This window comes from Saccopteryx bilineata, chromosome 1 (genome assembly GCF_036850765.1).
Source record: "Saccopteryx bilineata isolate mSacBil1 chromosome 1, mSacBil1_pri_phased_curated, whole genome shotgun sequence".
Classification (NCBI taxonomy): domain Eukaryota; kingdom Metazoa; phylum Chordata; class Mammalia; order Chiroptera; family Emballonuridae; genus Saccopteryx; species Saccopteryx bilineata.
This window is the reverse complement of record NC_089490.1, coordinates 279,639,343-279,666,726: the sequence shown is the minus strand read 5'-3', so window position 1 is coordinate 279,666,726 and position 27,384 is coordinate 279,639,343. Positions and strand designations below refer to the sequence as shown.

At 37.2% G+C, this 27,384-nt stretch overlaps 1 protein-coding gene across 7 annotated transcripts in view; it reads left to right on the top strand.

Annotated features, from left to right (window-relative positions):
- CTNND2 (catenin delta 2) overlaps window positions 1–27,384 on the top strand; it is a 985,037-nt gene that overhangs the window by 517,446 nt on the left and 440,207 nt on the right. For all 7 annotated transcript variants that reach the window (XM_066243701.1, XM_066243686.1, XM_066243718.1 and 4 more), the window contains exon 6: window positions 22,748–22,923. In XM_066243701.1, the coding sequence (XP_066099798.1) occupies window positions 22,748–22,923 (176 nt within the window). The remainder of the gene's footprint in view (window positions 1–22,747; window positions 22,924–27,384) is intronic.

Sequence of the window (27,384 nt, the reverse complement as noted above, 5' to 3'; positions counted from 1 at the left end):
GACTTAGGATAAAAGTGCTGAGTTGAAATTAGCCTAACATTAATAAAACATAAAATTCTTTTGACTTTTTTCAATAAAAGCCCATAAAAGCTAAAAATTAAATCATTAAAACATATATTATCTTGATGATTTCTACATTAGAAATCAGTGGAGCATTTTATTTCTTAATTTATAAAAATAAATTTTTCTTGAATACTTTTCAAGGTTTCCTATAGAAGAGAACGATATAAGAATAGAATAGTAAAATGACCTTGAAGCCATTTAATTTACATATTAGTTTATTTTCTCTGTAATCTTTGTAATACCACTACCCTTAGACAAAATCATGAATATTCACATTTATTTAATTCCATATGCATTTCTTCAATAAAACTTCTAAAGTAAGATGTATGATTTGAATATCCTTGTTCTATTTTGTATTTTAAAATAAAGACTTGTTGCTTCTTCTCTCTTGAGTCAATAAATATATTTCTTTTGTAGGGATAGTTGTACCTAGAACTACATTTAATTAATATTTGATGTACATGTATTTAACCCTCCCTTTATTAGAGATTAAGAAAAGCAAAGATGAAATAGCATGTCTTGGAGGAGAGGATGATATTCAACATCTCATTTTTGATGTAATAAACATATTTGATTATGAGCTTCGGAGAGGGGATAATTTTTAATAGATGTAAAGTATCTAAAAAAAAGAAAGAAGAGTAAAATTAGAGGCAAACAAGTTAAAAAGGAGAGATAAACCAACTTTCTCAATCTACCTCTACATGTAATCACAGTGGGTTCTTCTATGAGAAGAATAAAATTTTCAAGTTTGTAGTAACAAAGATAAAATAGTGATGTGATTTTTTTTTATTTTATTTTTTTAATAAATTTTTATTAATGTTAATGAGATGACATTAATATTTCAGGGTACATATATTCAAAGAAAACATGTCTAGGTTATCTTGTCATTAAATTATGTTGCATACCCCTCACCCAGAGTCAGATTGTCCTCCGTCACCCTCTGTCTAGTTTTCTCTGTGCCCCTCCCCCTCCCCCTAACTCTCTCCCTCCCTCCCTCCTGCGTCCTCCCTCCCCCCACCCCTGGTAACCACCACTCTCTTGTCCATGTCTCTTAGTCTCGTTTTTATATTCCACCAATGTATGGAATCATGTAGTTCTTGTTTTTTTCTGATTTACTTATTTCACTCCGTATGATGTTATCAAGATCCCACCATTTTGCTGTAAATGATCTGATGTTATCATTTCTTATGGCTGAGTAGTATTCCATAGTGTATATGTGCCACATCTTCTTTATCCAGTCTTCTATTGAAGGGCTTTTTGGTTGTTTCCATGTCTTGGCCACTGTGAACAGTGCTGCAATGAACATAGGGCTACATGTGTCTTTACGTATCAATGATTCTGAGGTTTTGGGGTATATACCCAGTAGAGGGATTGCTGGGTCATAAGGTAGTTCTATTTGCAGTTTTTTGAGGAACCACCATACTTTCCTCCATAATGGTTGTACTACTTTACATTCCCACCAACAGTGTATGAGGGTTCCTTTTTCTCCGCAGCCTCTCCAACACTTGCTATTACCCGTCTTGTTGATAATAGCTAATCTAACAGGGGTGAGGTGGTATCTCATTGTAGTTTTGATTTGCATTTCTCTAATAACTAATGAAGCTGAGCATCTTTTCATATATCTGTTGGCCATTTGTATTTCTTCCTGGGAGAAGTGTCTGTTCATGTCCTCTTCCCATTTTTTTATTGGATTGTTTGTTTGTTTGTTGTTGAGTTTTATGAGTTCTTTGTAAATTTTGGATATTAGGCCCTTATCTGAGCTATTGTTTGAAAATATCAGTTCCCATTTAGTTGGCTGTCTGTTTATTTTGGTATCGGTTTCTCTTGCTGAGCAAAAACTTTTTATTCTGATGTAGTCCCATTCATTTATCTTTGCCTTCACTTCTCTTGCCATTGGAGTCAAGTTCATAAAATGTTCTTTAAAACCCAGGTCCATGAGTTTAGTACCTATGTCTTCTTCTATGTACTTTATTGTTTCAGATCTTATATTTAGGTCTTTGATCCATTTTGAATTAATTTTAGTACACGGGGACAGGCTGTAGTCGAGTTTCATTCTTTTGCATGTGGCTTTCCAGTTTTCCCAACACCATTTGTTGAAGAGGCTTTCTTTTCTCCATTTTGCGTTGTTGGCCCCCTTATCAAAGATTATTTGACCATATATATGTGGTTTTATTTCTGGGCTTTCTATTCTGTTCCATTGGTCTGAGTGTCTATTTTTCTGCCAATACCATACAGTTTTGATTATTGTGGCCCTATAATATAGTTTAAAGTCAGGTATTGTAATGCCCCCAGCTTCATTCTTTTTCCTTAGGATTGCTTTAGCTATTCGGGGTTTTTTATAGTTCCATATAAATCTTATGATTTTTTGTTCCATTTCTTTAAAAAATGTCATAGGAATTTTGATGGGAATTGCATTAAATTTATATATTACTTTGGGTAATATGGCCATTTTAATTATATTTATTCTTCCTATCCAAGAACAAGGAATATTTTTCCATCTCATTGTGTCTTTTTCTATTTCTCTTAGCAATGTCTTGTAGTTTTCGTTATATAGGTCCTTTACATTCTTTGTTATGTTTATTCCTAGGTATTTTATTTTTTTTTGTTGCAATCGTGAAGGGGATTATTTTTTTGAGTTCGTTTTCTAATATTTCATTGTTGGCATATAGAAAGGCTATGGACTTTTGTATGTTGATTTTGTATCCTGCGACCTTACTGTATTGGTTTATTGTTTCTAGTAATGTTTTTGTGGAGTCCTTTGGGTTTTCGATGTATAGGATCATATCATCAGCAAAAAGTGATACCTTTACTTCTTCTTTTTCGATATGGATGCCTTTTATTTCTTTGTCTTGTCTGATTGCTCTGGCCAGAACTTCTAGCACCACGTTAAATAAGAGTGGAGAGAGTGGACAACCCTGTCTTGTTCCTGATTTAAGGTGGAAAGTCCTCAGTTTTACGCCATTTAATATGATGTTGGCTGATGGTTTATCATATATGGCCTTTATCATGTTGAGATATTTTCCTTCTATACCCATTTTGTTGAGAGTCTTAAACATAAAATTGTGTTGTATTTTATCGAAAGCCTTTTCTGCGTCTATTGATAAGATCATGTGGTTTTTGTTCTTTGTTTTGTTGATATGGTGTATTACGTTAACCGTTTTACGTATGTTGAACCATCCTTGAGATTCTGGGATGAATCCCACTTGATCATAATGTATTATTTTTTTAATATATTGTTGTATTCGATTTGCCAGTATTTTGTTTAGTATTTTAGCATCTGTATTCATTAGAGATATTGATCTGTAGTTTTCTTTCTTTGTGCCATCCTTGCCTGGTTTTGGTATGAGGGTTATGTTGGCCTCATAAAATGTGTTTGGAAGTATTGCTTCTTCTTCAATTTTTTGGAAGACTTTGAGTAGAATAGGAACCAAGTCTTCTTTGAATGTTTGATAGAATTCACTAGTATAACCGTCTGGGCCTGGACTTTTATTTTTGGGGAGGTTTTTAATAGTTTTTTCTATTTCCTCCCTGCTGATTGGTCTGTTTAGGTTTTCTGCTTCTTCATGACTCAGTTTAGGAAGGTTGTATTGTTCTAGGAATTTATCCATTTCTTCTAGATTGTTGTATTTGGTGGCATATAGTTTTTCATAGTATTCTACAATAATTCTTTGTATATCTATGATGTCTGTGGTGATTTCTCCTTTCATTTTGGATTTTATTTATTTGAGTCCTGTGTCTTTTTTCCTTGGTGAGTCTTGCCAAGGGTTTGTCGATTTTGTTGATCTTTTCAAAGAACCAGCTCCTTGTTTTATTGATTTTTTCTATAGTCCTTCTGTTCTCTATTTTGTTTATTTCTGCTCTGATTTTTATTATCTCCTTTCTTCGACTGGTTTTGGATTGTCTTTGTTCTTCTTTTTCTAGCTCCTTAAGGTGTGAAGTTAAGTGATTTACTTCGGCTCTCTCTTGTTTGTTCATATAGGCCTGAAGTGATATGAACTTTCCTCTTATTACTGCTTTTGCTGCATCCCAGAGATTCTGATATGTCGTATTTTCATTTTCATTTGTCTGTATATATCTTTTGATCTCTGCACTTATTTCTTCTTTGACCCATTCATTTTTTAGAAGTATGTTGTTTAGTTTCCATAATTTTGTGGGTTTTTCCTCCTCTTTTTTACAGTTGAATTCTAGTTTCAAGGCTTTATGATCAGAAAAAATGCTTGGTACAATTTCAGTTTTTCTAAATTTGCTGATATTGTCTTTGTGGCCCAACATATGGTCAATTCTTGAGAATGTTTCATGTACACTAGAGAAAAATGTATAGTCTGTTGCTTTGGGATGAAGTGTCCGGTAGATGTCTATCATATCCAGGTGTTGTAGTATTTTGTTTAAGGCCACTATATCTTTATTGATTCTCTGTTTGGATGACCGATCTAGAGCCGTCAGCGGTGTATTGAGGTCTCCAAGTATGATTGTATTTTTGTCAGTTTTTGTTTTAAGGTCAATAAGTAGCTGTCTTATATATTTTGGTGCTCCTTGGTTTGGTGCATATATATTAAGGATTGTTATGTCTTCTTGATTCAGTGTCCCCTTAATCATTATGAAATGACCATTTTTGTCTCTGAGTACTTTTTTTGTCTTATAGTCAGCATTATCAGATATGAGTATTGCTACACCTGCTTTTTTTTTGGGTGTTGTTTGCTTGGAGTATTGTTTTCCAGCCTTTCACTTTGAATTTGTTTTTATCCTTGTTGCTTAGATGAGTTTCTTGTAGGCAGCATACAGTTGGATTTTCTTTTTTAATCCATTCTGCTACTCTGTGTCTTTTTATTGGTAAGTTTAATCCATTTACATTTAGTGTAATTATTGACACTTGTGGGTTCCCTATTGCCATTTTATAAATTGCTTTCTGTTAGTTTTGTATCTTGTTTGATTCTTCTCTTTTGTTTTTCTATCATTTGTTTTTGTTTGTTTGTATTCCATACTTCTTTCTTCTGTTGCTACCTTTTTTAAGTCAAGTGTTTTTGTGGTGGTTTTTTCAAGGGTGGTTACCATTAAGTAATGAAAAGGGTACCTACCATATTCATTGTAGTACCCTTTCTTATGAGTATTTCTGCGCTTCATCGTCCTTTGCTACTGTTAATCTTCATCCTTTTTCCCCCTTTTTTTCTTTTGTTGTCACAGTTTAAGTTTGGTTTTATTGTTTTCTTGGTGGAGCTGTTACTTGTGGTTTTGTTTTCTTTTGTTCTTTGAATCTGGTTGGAAAACCCTCTTTAGTATTTCCTGGAGTGGGGGCTTTCTGATGATAAATTCTCTCATCTTTTCTGTATTTGTGAATATTTTTATATCTCCTTCGTACTTGAAGGATAGCTTTGATGGGTATAGTATTCTTGGCTGAAAGTTTCTCTCTTTCAGGGCTTTGAATATTGGGGTCCACTCTCTTCTAGCTTGTAGAGTTTCTGCTGAGAAGTCTGATGATAATCTAATAGGTCTTCCTTTATATGTTGTATTCTTCTTTTCCCTGACTGCCTTGAGAATTTTTTCTTTGTCATTGGTTTGTGTCATCTTCATTATGATGTGCCTTGGAGTGGGTTTGTTGGGGTTAAGAAAACTCGGTGTTCTGTTTGCTTCTTGAATTTGAGGCTTTGGTTCTTTCCACAGGCTTGGGAAGTTCTCATCTATTATTTGTTTGAGTATATTCTCCATTCCATTTTCTTTCTCTTCTCCCTCTGATATACCTATTATTCTTATGTTATTCTTTCTGATGGAGTCAGACAATTCCTGTAGGGCTTTCTCGTTTTTTATTATTTTTGAGTCTCTTTCTTCTTCTCTCTGTTGTGCCTCAAGTTGCTTGTCTTCTATTTCACTAATTCTATCTTCTATCTGGGCTGTTCTATTAGCTAAGCTTGTTATCTCGTTTTTCAGTTCGTGAATTGAGTTTTTCATTTCTGTTTGATTTGTTTTTATAGTTTCAATTTCCTTGGTAATATATTCTTTGTGATCGTTGAGTTGTGTTCTGATTTCCCTAAATTGCCTTTCTGTGTTTTCTTGTATATCTCTGAGTATTTTTAAGATTTCTATTTTAAATTCTCTGTCATTTGGCGCCAAGGCTTCCAGTATGTTAAATCTTTTCTCCATAGATCTTTCCACATCTATTTGTGTTACCTCTCTATCTTTTGTACCCATAATATTCGATTTCCTTTTTCTTATTGGCATCTGATGGTGGTCTTGTTGATATTGTTAATTAGAATTAATAAAGAATAAAAAGGGGAAAAAAAAAAAAGAAAAACACTCCACACTCAAAAAAAGTAATGATTTATTATTTTCCCCTTTTTTCTTTCTTCTCCTCCCCTCCTCTCACTTCTTTAGGTAAATATTGTGATGACCTGTGAATTATATTATGCTAAATGGAACAAAAACTGCCTATAACAGAGGGCCTGATTTGGGGTGAAGAGTTCAAGGGGCAAAAAAGGGAGTAGGGACCTACTAAATGCAAAAAAAAAAAAAAAAAAAAAAGAAGGATATCTTAGACAAGCATAAAATGATTTGCTTGTAAGTGATGGTCGACTAAGAGATATAGTGAGAGGGATAAGAGGGAAACTGAAAAAAGGAGAGAAAAAATAATATTTAAAGAAGAAAAAAATAAAAATAATAAGTAAAAATCTGTTGTATTAAGTGGAGTGAAGACTAAATACAATGGAGACTTTGGGTTGGGAGGAATGCTAGTGAGTTAAAAAGCAATGTAAAAAGTACCCAAAATGCCACAAAAACAAACAAACAATGGAAAACCAAAAACAAAAGCAGAAAATAAAGGAAAAAAAAAAAGAACAAACAACAACAACAACAAAAAAAACTTGAGTCCCAAATTAAATAATTTGTTCGTGATTGAGGATTAAATGAGGGGAAAAGTAAAAGGAGAAAAGAAGGAACGAATAGAAAGGAAAAAATAAGAAAAAGAGAGAAATGAAGGAAGAAAAAAAGGAAAGGGGGAAAAAAAAAATCAAAAGGGGAGAGAGTGAGAGTTAAGGGTTTTGGAGTGTAACCCTAAGGGAGAGTAAGGATGAAGAAAAGAAATAAAATGTAACACTCATGGGTAGTGTAGTTCAAGAAAAGGGTAGCATAAGATGGGCAGAGAATAAAAGGACCGAGATGGAGGAAATACAAATAAAGGCAATAAGAAAGAAGAGAGAAACAACAACAACAAAGAATTAGTGGAACAAGTTATAAAGTCTGTGGATTTTTCTTGATATTGAGAGGTTAACTTCTTCCTTTTTCTTTTCTCTCCCTCTTCCTGGTCGGTGACTCTGTACCCCAGGTTCTGCCCCTGTGTCACGCTTAGGTAGGGATTTGCAGTTGATGGGATTCTATGGCAATGTCATATAATTGGCTTTAGTCTCGCTGGTAGTCAAGGCTTGTTGGCGTTTGTAGAGTCCAACAATGAGAGAGAGTTTGCTTTCCTGGAGTTTCTCCCCTAGTCTCTCCTTTCTGAATTAGCAGCCTGGTGATCCAGCTATGAGGCTGCCACTGCTTCTGTCTGGGGAGTAAGAGGCTCAAAGAGCTGGGAAATCTCCACTCTATCCTCTCTCAGCGGAAGGCTCTGGGTAAGGCTCTGGCAGTCAGAGCCTCCAGCGTAATCAGGTGGGGCTGGGAGTGAATTGTTGTCAAGGTGACTGTTCAGCGCCTACCATTCAGTTGGACCACTCAACCCAGGCTTTCCACACTTTGTAGCCTGTTTTGGCTGGAAAGAAGATGCACTATTCGCTGCTTGCTATATAGATCTTAATATCTGCCAAGTCCCTCTTGTTAGGTATATCCCTGAATATGGAGGCTCTGTCAATCAGATATTGCCCCCGCCCCTTTAGCGAAAGGCACTGAAAAATATTATGCCTCTTGTCTTGGATCACTGAACTGGGAGAGATCTTATCAATTAGAGCCCCGTGGGTGCGTAGATTTCGTGGGTTAAGCTAATTTCAGTGATTGGATCCGCAGCTGTGCTCCAGAGAGTATTTCAGGCTGCCTGCGCGCCCCTCGCCCAACGCTTGATTGTTAGCTCGAATGGCTGGGTGAGGTGCCCCGTCCACGGAGAGAATCTCCTGACTAGGAAAGACAGGTTTGGCACCCCTCCTGGACTGTGGCACGGCGCGGGCGCAGCTTCTCAGAGCACGCCGGTGGTTGCCGGCACTCCCCCGGACGCGGGGGCTCGGCGCGCACGGCTTCTCAGAGCACGCCGGTGGTTGCCGGCACGGACGTGGCGGCTCGGGGCACGCGCGGCTTCTGAGAGCACGCCGGTGGTTGCCGGCACTCCCCGGGACGCGGCTGGGGGGGGGCGTGGCTTCTCAGAGCACGCCGGTGGTTGCCGGCACGGATGTGGCCGCTCGCGCGCGCGCCCGCGCCCAGCTTCTCAGAGCACACGGGTGGTTGCCGGCACTCCCCGGGACGCGGCGGCTCGGAGCGCGCGCGGCTTCTCAGAACGCGGTTGGGGGGGGCGCGTGGCTTCTCAGAGCACGCCGGTGGTTGTGGGCACTCCCCGGGACGCGGCTGGGGAGGGCGCGCGGCTTCTCAGATCACGCCGGTGGTTGTCGGCACTCCCCGGGACGTGGCTGGTGGGGGGGGTGTGCGGCTTCTCAGAGCACACTGGTGGTTGCCGGCACTCCCCGGGACGCGGCACGGGCAGCTGCACGTGTGGGTTGACTCACCACAGGCGTATTCCCTCCTCAGCAACAGTCCTTTTGCTTTCAGTGTGTGTGTGGAACTCCGGGATGCTCCTAGGATAAATTTTTCTGTTTCTAGTTGACAAATTTGTTGAGATTTTAGGGAAATCTGTCGGACGCGCTGCTCACGGCGCCATTTTCGTGACGTCGTGATGTGATGTTTATGACACTTATGTTAATGAAGTATATGGTCATATTAAAAGAATAGGCACATTAGTGACAAAAAAGACAATGAACACAAAGAGTGAGATTGGGTAGGAAATGTGAAATGCAGTGGAATTTCAAGCAGAACCACTAAGCAGGGTGAAAGAGGAATCATTTGCATATAGTGCAGATAACTTCCAAAGAGGCGAAAAACACATACTAAGATATAATGAACATGTATATCACCAAATGCCACAGCATCTGAATATAAAATAAAATTTAAAATGATAAAAATGTTGATGAAAAATAATGTGAATATTTCAATGCATGTTTTTCAAAATCAGACCAAATACTAGAAGAAAAAGCCACAAGAATTTGGATAATTAACAAATTAATGTATTAAATAAACTTAAAATTTATATTTGTTGAATGATAATATACATTTGTTATATATGTTCAAGGAATACTTACAAAAATTTATCTGCTATCGCATGGTAAAGAAAATCTTAAAAATTAAATACTATACAAAGACCACGTTTTAAAATAATAATCCAGTAAAATTTAAAGTAAATAAAAATAAGCAAAAATATAATCATATTAATATTTAAAAACAAGCTTTTGGATCTACTGAATCAAATTGGTAACTACTGAATTTTTTATTCGCAGAAAGATCAGTTATGCTATTATATAAGGTCTCCCGGAAAGTTCTGTCCATTTTTGTAATAAAACAAAATACAAATTTTTCTTACTGTCAATAAACTTTATTATATAATATAATTGCCATTATTATTAATGATTTCTTGCCAGTGTGAGGGCAGTTTGTATATCCCATTTTTGAAAAATGTTTTATCTTTTGATGCAAAAAATTGAACCAGTGCTTGTTTGATATCTTCTTCATTTTTAAATTTTTTGCCTTTCAAAAAATTTTGTAAGGACAAAAAAAAGTGATAGTCGGTATTATTCCTTCACCAAACACTTTCAATAAATTTCTACATGCTTTTGTAGCATCTCTTCCTTGTTGAAATTCGTAAAAATTACAGTGGCGTAAATGAACTTTATCAATAGCCATGGGTACACTATCGCTTCACACATAAGACTAATGTGAATCAACATTGTTTTAGTTAATTTGCTACGTCAGTATGTATACATTAAGTGATAAAAATAGAGAGGCACACATGCGCCAAATAAACGTGCTTACGTGGCGAAATTTGTTGTGATAAAAACGGACAGAACTTTCCGGTAGACCTTATATAATACGTATCTGTTGGAAGATTCCTAGGATTTTAGTTGATTGTTCTTTGTGTAAGCCTATGCTTCTGTGTTTGAAGATCTGAAAGAAATAAAGCAAAACCAGCAACAACAACAACTAAAAAAACAAAAATCAGGTGATGGAAAGGTCACCCAAAAGTCTTATGCCAAAGGATTTGAATGAACCACAGTGAAATGAGAAACATTGTGCTTAGGAAATATTTGACCTTAACATTGTCTGAGTCAGTTTGAGAAGAATTAATTGAGTAAAATTTAGAAAATTAATAAAATATTGAGTAAGTAACTAACATTTGGGAGATTATTGCTAATTTTAAGTTCTTATAAAATAAAATGTCCAGTTGTTTGCATCAGTATTGGGTTCAGAATGGAAATAAAGTCTAATCAAAGGAGTTGAACTGAAGAGAATATAATTAAGAGACTATTTACAAAGGAATGGACAAGATTAAGGGAACAAACAGTGCCTGCTAAGGTACTCAGAGAACAGCAACAGAGAGAATCTTTTGCCACCTTTAGTCCGGAAGGAAAAGTGTAGGGACTAGTACCAGCAGAGTCAAGAGGCATGGCAGGAACAGAGGAATAAATAAAGCTCTCCTCCTGCTTTATCATGTCATTTTCATGCCTCTCAGTAGCCAAATTTAACCATAAAACAAATACCAGACACCCTTGTGATACAGTTGATATGGGCTAAAGGCAGAGAATGCATACAAGGGACAAAGAATAATCAGCACAACATTCTACTAAATACTAGAACAAGATACCGTGGTTTTTTTTCTTGATGTATAAATTTAACACATAGATGTGTAGTGACTCTTGGACACATTTCATCTAATTATACAAGCCCATCAAATTCTCTTAGTGCCTTAATTTTGTGATTATTCGATCAATAGATTCATTAGCTAGAGCAGACATGAAATAGAAAATGTGAAATTAGACCTGGCACACTGCCCCTGAGAGCCAGCCTCTTGGTACTAAGTCGAAAGAGACGGCAGCAACACTAAATACAATCTAAAACCAGCTTTAGAAAGTTCTAAATGGCAACCAATCTCAACCCCTAAGTACATAATACTTAATTTGTTGTGGTTAAAAGCTTTTGTTATTTTTCTTTCCAAGGTCCAATTAAAATAAAATCTGAGTTTAGATGTTCTTGACCGTTAGCCTAGCAATAGCTGTTCTCCTATACTGACTAGAGTGTCATACAATTTCCAATGTTTTCCAACCCACGGCATTTTTTTTAAAAGTGCCATTCTAAACAGTATGTAAATCATGCACACAACCTTTGCCACCCACCACTCTTTCATGACTGCCGGCTCTGTAATTTCAATTCCAGAAAATATGTGTCACAGAGTCACTAGGAGAATTGCTGTTGTTTTTCTGGGGGGAAAAAGTTGACAGAATATTGGGGTCATTGGTATCTCATAAAATGTACAGCTTGAACCAAACCGCTATAGACAAAGTACCCTATTTAATGCATGCATCCTTGGAGAAGTAAACTTAAAGATAAGCATGATTAATATCTCAGCCAACAATTAACAAAAATATGTCAGTCAAAATCAGAAATAGAATGGATGACTTGGGAGAAAAGGACAATATTTTTGTAGAGATTGCTAATTGGTTTAAATATTATATTTTAAGAGTAATTATTTCTTTCTGTAGCATATTGACAAATTAAAATTCCAGCATATTCTAGAAAATACCAGCATTCAGTAGCAAGAAAATTTTAGGAGCTTAATATATTCTGCATGTTATAGCAAAGAAAGGAATTTTATCATATTCTGAGTTTTCAAATAAGAATATATTTAAAAAAAGAATATATTCAAAAAACCAAGAACCAATCATATAAGGTATCACCCTGAGCAGCTAAAATCCAAATAAAACCAACATATGTAGTTTGACAAAAGTAAATATATTATTTACTCTTGATATATAGTCAGTTTCATTTAGTTATTCTGAATATGCTTAATTCTGTGTGGCATGAGAATTGTTGAGAAATCAGATTATTAAAATGATTTTATATATTCTTATTCAATGACAATAAAGGTGAGAGACATCCACATAAAGTATTTTCATAATTCCTAGAAAACATGGAGCACCAAAAGATGCAGAAGTGGTTTAGGAGTGTAAGGATTTTATAATAATTAAGCAAATCAAAATAAATTTATTAAGCATGTAACTCACAATATTGATGTCATGATCGAAGAAAGAGGAGTGACTTGTTTAATTTTATATTATGGTGACAACTAGGCAATTAGTTAGAACTGACAGAGTAGAGAGCCTCTGGGTAGGGGGACAAGGTAATCTATCCTTCCTTTGGAACCAGAAGACTTGGATTCAAGTTCTACCTATTGCTCCTCTAACTTCACCAACGGTTGAGGACTGTCACCTGGATTCTGGAGACCCTAAGTCATTTCTTGGAAGCATTTATTTAAATTAGTGGAGTTCATCCTCAGGTTATTCATTCCCTGTGAAATCACTTAATCACATGCCCTTTGGTCCAAGTTTTGAAATACAAATGAGACAGTCTCCTTTCTAAAAGTTTGTTATTGTGCCAAGTCTAAAATTGTCTTTAGATAGCAAATAACTTCAAATGTCTTTAGATGCCAAATTTGCTCACACCCACTTCTGCCACTGCCGTTGGTATTCTAGAGCTAATGGGAAATTAGTGGCAGAAATGGAAGGTGTGAGCAAAAGTCAAGGGAGAACACCCAGGTGTCACACAGGGTGTCATTCTATCTTCCAGGGAGCTGTGATTATCTTTCCTTCCAGATACTGTCACTACCTATCTTTTAGCTAATGTTCAACTTCTTTTTCTTTGGTTTTCTTCTAACACATAGATCTGTAAGAAGTATGTTATGCCTTCTACAAAGAGGTCACCAGCTCAGAGGCAAACCTAGGAATTGAAGGGGTAGGCAAAGACATAAACTACAAAATGCTCCTATCTATTCCCTAAGCAAGAGAGAACAATGGAGAGTTCTCGTTAAAAACATCACTCTCACCTGAATTATCAGGGTCTTCTGGGATCAAGGACAAAGTAGAGCCTGGTGGAAATTTATAATGAAAATGTAATTGGGTTTGGAATTGTCAAGGCACCATACGTGCCCAAAACTTTAATATGAGGATCAAGTGCAAGCTAGTGAATGCAAGGACAGCATCAGAACTGGCCTGAGCAGGAGAAAAAGTAGAGGCTGAAAGCCCTCATGAGAAAATCAGAATAAGCAGACTTTTCCCCCCGGGACAGTGCAAGGAGCGGTCTCCTAGTAACACCCTATGGTGTTGTGTTGTGGAATTCCCCCTGAAGCAAAAACATTAAAACTGCCTCTGATCAAATATGTCATTTCAACAGCAACTGATGTAAGCAAATCTTCATATTTTTTATATCACTATAGACACAGGTCAGTGTTATAGCCATTCATTTTTTGAATATATGAATTAGGCACTTATTAACAGTCGTACAGAGAGTCTCTGCTTTGTGACATTTACATACTAATCAGAAATGTCTGAAATCAAGCAATCTAAATACTCAAGATCCAGTAGATAATTGCTACAAGCATTGTCAAAGCCAGTAAGGGGAAGAATGCGGTTATCCAGTGTACTTGGGAATCCTAGAGTTCCCCAAGACCTTTTCAGGGGCTCTGAAAAGGCACCAGTTTTTACAGTAGTCCTACAATGTGAGTTGCCTTTAAGTGCTCATCCTCACCCATTAAGAGTGAGAGTGAGAATGAGGGTCTCACAGGATGAGCATGATGGGGGCTGTCCAGGGGCTCCATGGCAAGTGATAGCGTCATTATTCTGGTGGCTCATGGAACATGTTGGAAGTAGCCTTTTGATTTAAATATTTCCCATTTTTAATATAGTAAATAGCATTCTGCATCACCCCATAAAAATAAAGCTCTTTGGAGTCCTCAGGTAATTTTTAAGAGTGTGAGAGTTTATGAGATTAGAGAGTTTGAGAACCTCTCTAGTTTTGAGAGAATGACCAAAGGGCCAGGAAATCTTCCACTGTGAGAAGGTATTTGATCAGGGACCTGAGTAAAATGCATAAGCAAGCCATGCAGGTATCTAAGGAAAAGTCGGTGATTTCTGGCAAATCAAAAGCTAGTTGTTTATGCTAGTATAATTCCATAGATAAATTATAGTGTGTTCAGGAATTTAACTTTAAAATTTATTTGTGTTAATTTTCATTTCTTTTTAGAATTATAGATAATGAGAAATATGAATCTGTTATATTTTGGCTATTATTTTATAAAGAAGTATATATAATGCTTTTTCTCTCTTTGTGCTACATTCATTTTTTAAATGGTAAGTAATCTGAATATAAACCTTTATAAGGAAATACTTAGAAATTGGAGCCAACTATAAAAATTACCATTCTTTGATTATATATGTCATTTATCGTCATGTCAGATTCCATGCACAAAAACGGCCTTGAACTATACATTATTAATTAAAGTTGTACATTTGACCTTTAGTTTTTACTCTTATCCCTTCATTGTACACAGGTTTGAAGAACTAAGTTATTGCATAGTGTTAATGCTTTACCAAGGCTCAATTTTCCATATACAGTCAAACTTGAAAAAGCAAACTAATTAAGCCAATGACATTGGTAGAATCTAAATCAGTTTTAAAAACTAAATGGGTATTTCTCTATTCCTGGGACTATTACAGTTTTAATTTTCCCATAAAGCATTACACATTGAAAGCAGCTGACCAGATGAAATGAATATTCTGGAGATAGACTTCAAAATGAAGTTTGAAAATACACCTGCCCATAGAACAACCATATCACTCTTAAGTTTCCTTGCATACCCAGGTTTTTTCCTCAGTTAATGCTAGGAATGATAGATGGTTCAACTATCTTCAGGGAACTCCTCAGCAAAACTTGTATATATGAGCTTTCCAAGTTACTAATAAAGTTTAAGAGAAAAGAATCAGTTTATCACTGCTAGCGACTTCATATTCCAAGTAAGTGTGTAAATTGACAAATTCATCCAGAACCCATAAAGAAGAAACTGCTGCTATCAATGAAACTTATTAGTAGGGCAATTTAAACAAAAGTCAATATTTTTACTCTATAAAGTTAACTTGTAGTTAGATATGACTAAAGTGCTTTGAGCTGGATTTAAGTCAATTCAATCATCTTACAAAGAATTGACAGTTTTTCTCATTGATTTTGTAATTATAACAGCTCTTTTTTATATATGTATAATTTCCACCCCCTCTTTCCTTCATTCTCACCCAATACTTTCTATAAAAAGATTTCCCCTTTCTCTTTATTTGATCTTGCTCTAACAATTTACTCTCGTTTAAAATAAAGTATCACTTAACCTCCAAATTATTCTTAACCTTCCACAAAGATTGGATAGTAAGAGAGGGTGGAAATGAACGCAAATTCTCTGCTGGATGCAGGCATGTGTGAATCTCAGCATTATTTTCAAGGGCTACATAAAGATTTTATATCATTTTAAAAGAATCAATTTAACCTAAGAGTATTTGAAGAATGTTTCTAAACTTCCTAAGCAAAGCTGCCACTGTCAGGTGTCCAGTTCTCAATGTCGATCTTCATTTGCAGGTTTATTGTTCTGACGGCCCTGATTTTAACAGACTCCGAGAACATTCATGAGTACCTATTCCAGACATTGCCTAGTTCTCATAGCTGTTTACTTTAGTGCATTCTTATTAATAAGACTTCCATTTTAATGGTAGAATGATCCCTTGGAATTAAATTGATAACTACTGGTTAGAGCACCTTGTCTTCTTCATGCTGCTTCAACTTCCAATACTGATGACTTTGATACTTACCACTCTGGCCTGAAGTTTTATTTACACATGATCAGACTTTGATCTTAGAAATTATTTAAGTCCTAGAAAGATTGAGCTTGTCAGATTATGTTAGAGCCAGTATTAAAATCAAGCCCAGAAGTTTACTAACTACATAAATTCCCCCCATCTCCTCCAAGTAATTTAAAAATTTGTCCCATTTTCCCCCCAAAAGCACCACATCCTCAAAACACATCCTGCCAGTCTTTTTCTTGGGAATGCCACATGGTGAGGGGTTTCTGTTTTCCACACCCATTTCATGAATAGTTGTTATGTTCTGGGACAGATGTTCATCTGAAGCCAACCAGGATTAGCAACTTCCAATGAATCACCTTAAAGCTTGTAGAAACAGCAGGTGTGTGGTTGAATGTGACAGGGCGGTTCTGTCTGCTCGGTGTTCTGGGAAGCACTCACTCTGCACTGTGGGGACACTCCTGGGCACTCATTGGAGTGTTGATGGTAATATTATCCTTCTAGTGGTCAGCTGAAGAGTGTCCAGTCACTTTTGACTCTTCGTCACTTCCTATCCATTTGGTCACCAAAATCCCATGAGCTTTATTTTTAAAATGTCTCTTAAATGTGCCTGACCTGTGGATAAAGCGTTGACCTGGAATGCTGAGGTCACCAGTTCGAAACCCTGGACTTGACTGGTCAAAGCACATATGGGATTCGGTGCTTCCTGCTCCTCCTCCACTTTCTCTCTCTCTCTCTCTCTCTCTCTCTCTCTCTCTCTCTCTCTCCCTCCCTCACCTCTCTAAAATGAATAACAATAAAGATAAGTAAAATGTCTCTTAAATGAGCAACTTCCTCTCCCTTCCTAATGTAGCCACTTACCCCAGTTAAAATGTCTTCAATTACTGCAGGCATCCTCTTTCTGCACTGCAAAGCCCTGGTCCTCATCTCTCCAGTATCTACACAGAGTCCTGCTGCCTTCCCTGTAAATGTTCAGAATCTGTGTTCTTTTTCTGTTCCCCTCTTCTAGATGTGTAACACTATACTAATCCCTCTGTTAAACCATTAAAATTCCTCAGCCTGGTCTGTTAGTCGGTTAAGGTATCATGGTGGGATAGGGTTAATTTTCCCTGGGCATTCAGACATCAAGGTAGGCTGCATGGAGGAGGTGACATTTAAATAGCACTTTATGGCCTGACCTGTGGTGGTGCATTGGATAAAGCCTCGACCTGGAATGCTGAGGTCGCCAGTTCAAAACCCTGGGATTGCTGGGTCAAGGCACATATGGGAGTTGAAGCTTCCTGCTCCTCCCTCCATTCTCTCTCTCTCTCTCCTCTAAAATGAATAAATAAATTAAAATAATTTAAATAGCACTTTATGAATGAGTTTTAAGATCATCAGAGAATGGGTTTTCAGTCTGAGAGAACGGAGAAGACTTGATCTTTCTTATCTTCTGGCCCTGACACTAGGTTTTGTTAGGTTGGGTTTTTAATTTCAAGCAGGCCATTTTAATGATCTATGCCTTGAATGTCTCATTTATAAAATGAAACCTCACAGGGTGTTGAAAGAAAGCACTGAGTGATAGATGGTACAATACTGAAATAAGGTTTTCAGAACAAACAAATTCCAATCAAGGTTTTATTATTATCCGACCATGTGGCTATGTAATTAGATAATTAGATAATAATACTAATAACTGACATTTATGGAGCAGTTTATATTTTTCTAAGCACTTACACATCCATCATCTCATTAGGTGCTCAAATTTGCAGAGATTAAATTTATAGAGACAGAAAGATGAAGTGTGCTTATGAACAGGCACTTGGAAGCCAGACTGGTTTGCAAGTACCAAGACCCACCACCCACTCTGTGATCTCAGTTAGTGGGACCTCCAGATCTGTCATCATAAATGAGGATGATGGTACCTTCCTCACTGGAGTCTCTTTAAGATGCAAATGGGTTAATGGACATCAAGAGCCCAGGGCAGTCCCTGGGACTTAGGGAGTGTTCAGTAAAGGTCAGCTGGTAGTCTACCCTCATCATCGTCATTATCATTGTGCTTTTACAAACCCAAAGGTGGATTAGAGCCATGGACTACTGAATTCTATCCCTGGGATATTTTTTCAATACGCACCCACTGACTCCAGTAACATGACTGTAAATAAATAACAACTTGGGAATGCCATATTGTAGGCCTCTGGCCCTTTCTGTCTTATTGAAGAGAATGTGGTTAGTTTGTTAAGTTTTGCTGTAACCTGGGACAGATGTTCAGATAAGAAGCAAGAATTTGTAATTATAGGTAAAGTCCCTCTAAGCCTGTGCAAACAAAATAAGTACACATCATTATGAAAACCCTAAAATATCTAGTTCATTTAAGAAGAAACTGTCTATGCATTGTAGTGTATATGCTAATACAACGAATGAGTTATGAGTGTGAACTGTTACACAGAAAATTCACAGGGCAATCCTCATGTGCTGGGTTAGTCTCTGTCTCATGGATGGAGGACAGCAGGCTTCCCCTCGTCAACCCTGCAGTCTCTAAGGAGAGGTTCTTTGGGGAAGTCCCACAAGCTGAGGTGTGAAGATTTCTCCTGAGAACAAAATGACTTCTATGTAGTAATGAATTTTTCAACCTTAAAATTTTGATATGTGTATATGACCTACATTGTGGTTTGATATTAAATGACAACAATTCTAGGACTCAGGAGACAAGGATCCAAAGTTTCATATTTATTTTACCAACTGTATAACATTGGCTGACCTCTTAACCTCTCCATACCTCTGATTAAACTTCTAAGAATAAAGAAGGGCAGTTTTTTGTTTTTCACAGATTGCTGTGTTATCTGTAGTCAGTTTATATATTTGAAAACATACTGGGAAATTAGTGTTATATTCAAATACTTTGCTCCAGGTGTCATTCTAGGACCTGTGGCTGATTCCTTGTCCCTCATCTCTATGGTTCCCTTAGAATTTCTCCCCTCTCTCCAGTTGCCACTACTTGTCTTAATCAGATTAAGAACACACACTCTCTTGAGTTTTGTCAGTTTATTAAAAAATGGCTTCACTTCCTCATCCTGGCCTCCAGAGCTGACTCATTTTGAGTATCTACCTGAGCTCAGCTTTGTCCCGTGATGGCGAAGGTTCAGAATGGTCAATGTAGTCACTGTGACCTTTTGATCAATGTCCTGAAAGTTTACATACCAGAGTGTGTCTTCTGCTTCCCGTGACCTCAGAGAACAGTGTGGTCCACTGCTCCTCATAGTTGCAGTTTCTTCAGGAGCACTGAACTGCAACAAAGGCAGATTCCATTTCCCACACTGGAATTCCATGTCCCGGTCTCCTCCCCACCACCCTGCGAAGTCCTCTCACATTGCCACCATCAACCAGCGGATACACATTGTATCCTCAAGACTGCAGCCTAATTTTACCACTAGCCCAAGCAAGACTTGATGGAAAGTCCTAAGTGTTGAAGAAAAAAGAAAAATGATTTAATGCCAAAAACAATAAATGCTTTTAAAAGCTCTGGAAAACTATTTTCTACCTCGGTGCATAGTAATGTTCAGATCACTTACAACAAAATGGTGGGATCTTGATAACATTATACGGAGTGAAATAAGAAAATCAGAAAAAAAACAAGAACTGCAGGATTCCATACATTGGTGGGACATAAAAACGAAACTAAGAGACATGGACAAGAGTGTGGTGGTTACGGGATGGGGAGGCAGGGGGGAGGGAAGGAAGGAGAGGGGGAGGGGATGGGGGAGGGGCACAAAGAAAACTAGATAGAAGGTGACGGAGGGCAATCTGACTTTGGGTGATGGGTATGCAACAGAATTGAATGACAAGATAACCTGGACATGTTTTCTTTGAATATAAGTACCCTGATTTATTGATGTCACCCTATTAAAATAAAAATTTATTTATTAAAAAAATAAAGCTAATTAAGTTTTAATTATATGTAAATTTTACTTCTATTATAAAGTAATTAAGAATTGTTCTATAATATCAACTTTTTCCATATTCTCATATATCTATACTTACTAAAATTGAAATGAATAAAAGCAGTTGATTTAAAACCTAGTGAGCGATGGAAAAATCACTCTAAAATGAATACAGTGTTTTGTCTTCTGTTTGTCCTTGCCAGGTGATATGTTGTTGGAATATTATGATATATGGTTCATTGTTGCAATTACTTTTGTCAGAGTACATCTAAGTTTTATGCTTGAGATGTGTGAATAAAGTAATGAGATGGAGAATTTTGGTTTGTGTTCATTGAGTATTGATCAAATACTCAGCTGATTCTATAAAAGATGAGCAGATCAGATCATTTCATAATGTATGTTTGGGGAGCACATAAATCATATTTTTAATTGAAATCCCTTTTAAAAGGGTTTGTTCCATTGTCACCTTGAGATCCTACATGGAGAGCATTTGTAACTTTCTGGAGCTAATTTGTATGAATCTATTCAGAATTTACCAAATTGTTTAACTTGCTAACTACAGTATATCTGTAATGAAGTTTGTAAGAGTATATTCACACAGTCTTTTTAAAAGGTAAATAACCAGGACATACAACTCTTTTCATTATAGATTATGTTAAACTATTTATATGAGAGTAAAGATTTTACTTTATTCCATTTTATTGACATTTCTAGTGGTTTGTGCACTGTTGTATTTGTTTCTGCTTTCTTTGCCCTTCGTGTACTTTATTATGGGGGAGGGGACATGGCAGGGCTTGGACAGAGTGCCCTGAGAGAAATGGCCAAAGAAAGTGTCAATAGGAAGCCACCCATTGTCAGGTAAAATGGTGACCACTAACCTTCAAGGGCCTTAGCTCTTCCATCATAGCTCACTCTCTCCTATTGATTTGTGACCTTCAGTCAGTTAGGGACCAGGAAGCAAGGCTTTGGCTACAATTCATCACTGTCCTCCTAGTACCTACCTCTTCCTCCTCCTCCCTGCAGTTACTCCCCACCCACCCTTGCCCCCATCAGCCATCTTTCTTTCTCCTTCCCATCAGTGGTCCCCCTTTCCCTTCCAGAGTCTCTCCCATAGCTCAGCCTGCCCACCCCTCGGCCTCAGAGACCACCTGTTGGCTCTGTCTCTCTTCCTGCCAATTTCCATGTCAGCAGTAGGGACAATATGTTTCTGGCTTCCAGAATGAAACTCTCAGAATATGCACTCTCAGAAATTCTCAGAATAGAGACATTATATAGCTGGTGATTAGGCCTATAATACCTTCAGTATAGATTAAATGATTTTTTTTTCGTAGTGTATTGCAAACTTCACCATCTGGTATATACTGTTTTCTTGGGACTCTATTTTCTAAATTAAAAGAAAAAGGATTATAATACTTTTGTTATGTCCTTCATGATGAAATTGAGGATGAATGGATAATACTTTTATCTTCTTGATTAACTTTTTTCCAGAAACTCTTGAGATTCCAAAATACCAGGTCTTTACCTGTATTAGTTGATTGGATTATTATTTAGTATCCAATGATGAAAAGGTATTTTTGCATTGTTTAGAACTTCTGTTGGAATATCAGAGGGAAAGGGAAGCTCTGTGATGGTAAAACTAATGTGAACCAATGTTTTTTTTTTAAGAGTGAACACATTATTTTATACAAAATAAGGCTCATGTCATATCAAATCAGAAGTCTCAGTTGAAACATAAAGCCATGTTCTATTCTGAAAAAGTAAAAAAAAAAAAATCTTGAAATTTGCTTATACTTATTAGAAATGATACTATTGCCTGAAATGGCCAAAGGGAGAAATAAAGGATAGGATGGTGATTATACCATAGCCTGTGTGTATATAATTACCTTTCATCCGAAAAGAAGTAACCCAGGTAAGATAACATGGGAAAACTTGTGTTGCCAAGCCCTCCTCCCCCCAAAATCACTGTTCTTACTCCAATCCCCTCTCAAACATACATAATAGAGAAAACACTTCCACTCCTCTCTACTTCTTTTAATTCCCAAAGTGAATGTGAAACTTGATTAAAGAAATTTAGCTTAAAAGGAAAATGAGCAAACTCTTGCAAGGATCTCCATCTATCAATATATAAAATGCACAATAATAAAACACAGTTTCTTTTGCAAAGTACGATTAAATGACAAAGCTAAAAACTTATCCCCACCTCTCCATCACTTGCACTGTCAGCCATGTTAATGTCACCAATTGTAACACTGTCCTGTCTTTGTTCTCCTGCTGTGCACAGCTGTCATGGCAAAGCTTACTGGCCATCAGAGATCCTATGAGATTAGGGTGAATTCTACATTGTAGAAAGAACTATTAATATTTCAAGCATTGTCAACCCTTCCGGGGTTGAGGTATTACATCATTATTTATACAATAGAATTTGTTACTGATTGTAAGGTTTTTGAGGGTTTTAGCAACCTGATAATTAAGTAGAAGATATAATTACATTAATGCAATTAACATGTACCAAAATGTGGATTTTTAAATGTTTCTGATATTGTCTGATCCAAAAATAACTACTTGATTAACTAATTTGTCTGATAAGAAATGTCTCTATGTAGGTCAGGATGAGATCATCTAAAAAAAAAAAACTACTCTTTTGAGAACTTCTAAACCTGCAAAAAAAAAAAATGAAAGAAATCTCATTAAAGAGCCAGAGTCAAATTATACGGTCATTTTAGTTCTCAGAATTCAAAGCATAGATGGCTGGAATCGTGAGCATGTGATAATTCTAGGCTACTCTCAATAAATAATACATGTCATTTCTGCTTCTCTGTGGCTGACACTTATTTCTCTAAATGACTTTCAATGCAGGGCCCAGCCTGCTCTCCCAGAGTGCACTTCAGCTCAATTCCAAAACTGAAGGGTCCTTCCAGTATCCAGCCAGCTACCATAGCAACCAGACCCTGGCCCTGGGTGAGACCACCCCATCGCAGCTCCCTGCCCGCAGCAGCGCACAAGCCCGAGGTGCTGTCCAGAGCTTCAGCCAGGTATGTGTGTGAATGGGGCCCTCTGCTGTGTTGTCTGTGGGCTGCCAGGGAACAGGCCGGAGCAGAGCTGGGAGAGGCCATGGGATCACTCCTGCCTTTCTGTGGCATGTCCCACAACTTACCAAAGATGCCTTTGGGGCTGTGAGTGAAGGAAATGAATAATAAAATACCATGATAGAGTAACACTGAATTGTAAACGTGCTTTCTTTAGGAATATCTGTGAGTTGCTCATGCTATATTTATACTGTATATATTTCTGTATGAATACGTGAATGTGTGGCATTACTATTTCTGTGTCTACAAGAGATATAAATATGACATTCCTATTTTGTGTGTGCACCTGGAACAATATATTTTTTCTCCTAAAAGAAACATGAAATTATTCTTTAAGGTTACTCATATAAAGAAACATAAATGATAATCAAGTATTTAAAACTATTCTGAAGATAATTGTGATTAGTTCAGGAATAGATTTTAAAATGTGCCCTTAGTTGTTTTTTTAAAGTGTATACTTGTTCTGAGAGTTTCACTGCATAGATTTGTTAGCTGCTGGTCAAACCAGCTCCAGATTAGTAGCCATTAGAAGTGGCTACTAATCTGAATTGTTTTCACAAAAAAATGTAAATGTTGGAATGGATGGATGGATGGATCTTTTTATTTTGATAATTTATGGTTTGAACTATATTATTCAACTTAGCAGAATTAATATATTGGAGGGCTGTCTTGTTTTAAGCTATCTTAAACTTTAGTAGCATAAAGCCCTTTAATCTCTTATTCTGGGAATGAAAAATTCACAGTTCCAAACACAACCCCTTTAGCTAATGAAATTAATGTAATCTTTTCTGCATTTATTAAGCTGTACATCTGCTATCTGACCCGTCATTGGCTCCTGTAACAACCAAACCTATCTTTGTCATCAATGAATTGTCTTTATTCACCCATATGCCTTTCCAACTAAACTAAAAGCTACTTGAGGGCCAAGCCATGTTCATCTTAATCAGCAGCTCCTCGCCATCCACACTGTTTCCAAGAAGTCTCTGCAGGCAGATAGACAAGGTACATTAGAATGGTGTAGTACAGTCACCATGAGATGCCTATTTTAGGTGACATGGATGTAAATGAAGCAAAAGTGGAAAATTCGCAGTGCATTTTAATTATTAAATTATAGTCCTGTAATATATTGAAAATATGATCGTATGCTTTAAGCAACACCCTTGTCCATCATTGGCTTTGTAACTTTAGGCTTGTGGTGCTGAACTGTAGATTTCGTGGGTAAAAGGTAGGGAGAATTAAAAGTTTCACTGAGAAGGAAGGTCTTTCCACTGTGGTGGCTCAGTGCGTGACCACAGTTCAGGAGGTGCCTTGGTTTGGAAGAAGAAATGGAGGTATATAGTGCTTGAGAGGGGAAGGACTTTGAAGTCACCAAGTACAGGTTTTAAGGTAGGGACACAGGCACTATCCCAGAACATGGCATGTCCCTGCTCCAGAATCACCAGTCTGTTCTACCTCCCATACAGAAATGGGAAGGGATACATGAAAGAATATCTAAAGATAAGACTTATTTATTAGAAAAACTTTTATATATAAAAATATACATTTATTAATCATATACAGAAATAGTGCTTATTGCTTCATTATATATGAACATTCTATAATGTTTGAAATATCAGGTGATATTGTTAAAATTTTATTTATTTTTATGTTATTTATTAGAGCAACAAAACTTTATTTCTTTTCTTTAACTGAATTTATTGGGATCTCATTGGTTAATTAAATGTTAGTTGGAGGAATCACACTACCTGATATCGAACTATCCTGCAAGGTCATAGTAATCAAAACAGCATAATACTGGTGAAAAACAGACACATAGATCAATGGAACAGAATGGAGAACCCAGAAATAAATCTAGGACTTTATAGTCAATTAATATTTAACAAAAAAGGTAAGAACATACACTAGGGTAAAGATAGTCTACTCAGTAAGTAGTGTTAGGAAAATTTTATAGATACATGCAAAAAAAGAAAAAAGGAAACTAAACCACCTTCTTATACCACACACAACAATAAACTCAGAAAGGATTAAAGACTTAAATGTTAGATTCAAAACCATAAAAATTCTAGAAGTAAACATAGTGAAATCTCAGACATTTCTTGTAGCAATATTTTTTTCTGACATATCACCTCAGGCAAGGAAAACAAAAGAAAAATAAAGAAATGGGACTACATCAAATTAAAAATGTTTTGCACATCAATGGAATCCATAAACAAAATGAAAAGACAACACACTGAATGGGAGAACATGCTGGCTGGTACATCTGATAAAGGCTTAATATCCAAAGTGCACAAGGAACTTAAAAAACTCATTACACACATACACATCAATTAAGAAATAAGCAAAAGACCTGAGTAGACATTTCTCCAAAGAAGACCTACAGATAGCCAATATGGATATGAAAAGGTGTTTAACTTCAATAATCTTCAGAGAAATGCAAATTAAAACCACAATGAGGTATGACCTCACACCTGTGAGAATGGCTATCAGTAAATCAACAACAGGTTTTGTCAAAGATGTAGAGAAAAGGGAAGCCTCATGCACTGTTGGAGAGAATGCAGACTGGTTCAGCCACTGTGGAAAACAGTACGGAGTTATCTCAGAAATTAAAAGTAGAGCTGCCTTATTTCCCAGCAATTCCACTTCTGGGAGTATATCCAAAGAAACCCAAAATGACAATTTGAAAGAATATATGCACCCCTATATTCATTGCAGCATTATTTACAATAGCCAAAGTTTGTTCCCATCAGTAGATGAGTGGATAAAGAAGAGGTATGTTTACATAGTGGAATACTACTCAGCCATAAAAAAGAAAAGGAAAAAAAAAGAAAATAAAATCTTACCTTTTGAGACAGCATGGATGGACCTGGAGATTATTATGCTAAGTGAAATAAGCCAGTCAGAGAAAGACAAATACCATATGATTTCACTTATATGTGGAATCTAATGAACAAAATAAGCAAACAAATAAAATAGAAACAGGCCCACAGATACAGAGAACAGACTGCCACCTGTCAAAGGGGAGAGGGGTTGAGTGCTGGGTGAAAATAGTGAAGGGATTAAGTAAAGACACAGACAACAGTGCGTCCATTGCAGGAGGGAAAAGAGGTGTGGGGAGGTGGAGGAGGGTAGACGGGGTAATAGATAGTGATGGAAGGAGACTTGATTTTAGGTGGTGAACACACAATGCAATACACAGATGATGTATTGTAGAGCTGTGTACCGGAAACTTGTATAGTTTTGTCAATGAATGTCACCCCAATAAATTCAAAAAATTTTTAAAAAAGTTTTCAGGTATATAATTCTATACTCCATCACCTGTACATTGTATTGTGTGTTCGCTATCCCCCAAGTCAATTCTCTCTCCATTTCCATTTATCTGCTCTTTATCCTCTTCTACCTCTCCCCATTCCCTTTCCCTCTGGTAATAACCATACTGCTGTCTGTGTCCATGAGTCTCTCTAAAATCCTTGAAGGTCATTCTCCTTAGACCTCCTTAGAAGGTCATCCCATCTAGGATGAGATGATGGGGCTCGGTGGGAGAGAGAGTGTGAGATTCTTCCTGAGGACCCCAAATCCTTTCCAGGAAGTAACACGAGTCCATATATAGTTACTCTTTCCTGCCCTCTGCTCTCTGCTCAGCTACCCTGAAGCCTCCCTGCCCCAGCCTCTAACAGGCTGTATGTCACCCCTCTACCCTCCCCTTCCTTTTCCAAACCAACCTTGGCCTTTGTGTGGCTGTTTTGAGATGCCACAGTCAAAGCAGAACTACTCTTTCAGTTATATATGTGTTATCTCTGGGTTAGTCTTTAAAGCATTCAGGACATTTATTGGGTGCCTGCTGTATGGTATGAGTTGATGGACCTGCTCGGGATGCAATAGTAAAGAAAACAGGTCCCTGTTCTTACAGAACTCTTCTAGGAGCAGTAATAGGAACTCAGAAAATCAACACAGTGAGTAAGTTGATTGCATAGTTTGTTAGAAGGTGATGATTACTATGAGGAGGCCATGCATGCAGGACAAGCTAGGCAGGATTCAAAGTTCGAGATTCAAAGTTCGGGATGGGGTGTGGCATAGGAGAAGGTGACATTCGGGCAAAGACGTGAAGGAGGAGAGGGACACAGCTGTATAGCTGCTGAGGGACAGCAAAAGCGTGGGTCCTGGGTAAGGCTGCCTGGCGCGTTGACGCAGCAGCAAGGAGGTCAAGGTGGTTGGAATGCGCTGCAGGAATTGTGAGGGGATGAGAGACCCAGTTAACCATTACATGAATCTTGCCTTCTACTCAAATTTTCATGAGGAATCGCTGGCAAATGTTACGCAGAGGCACAACATGACCTGACGTATATGTAGAAAGCACCATTCTGTCATACCACGTATAAGAGTACCCTACCATTGGGCCTGTAAATCTGT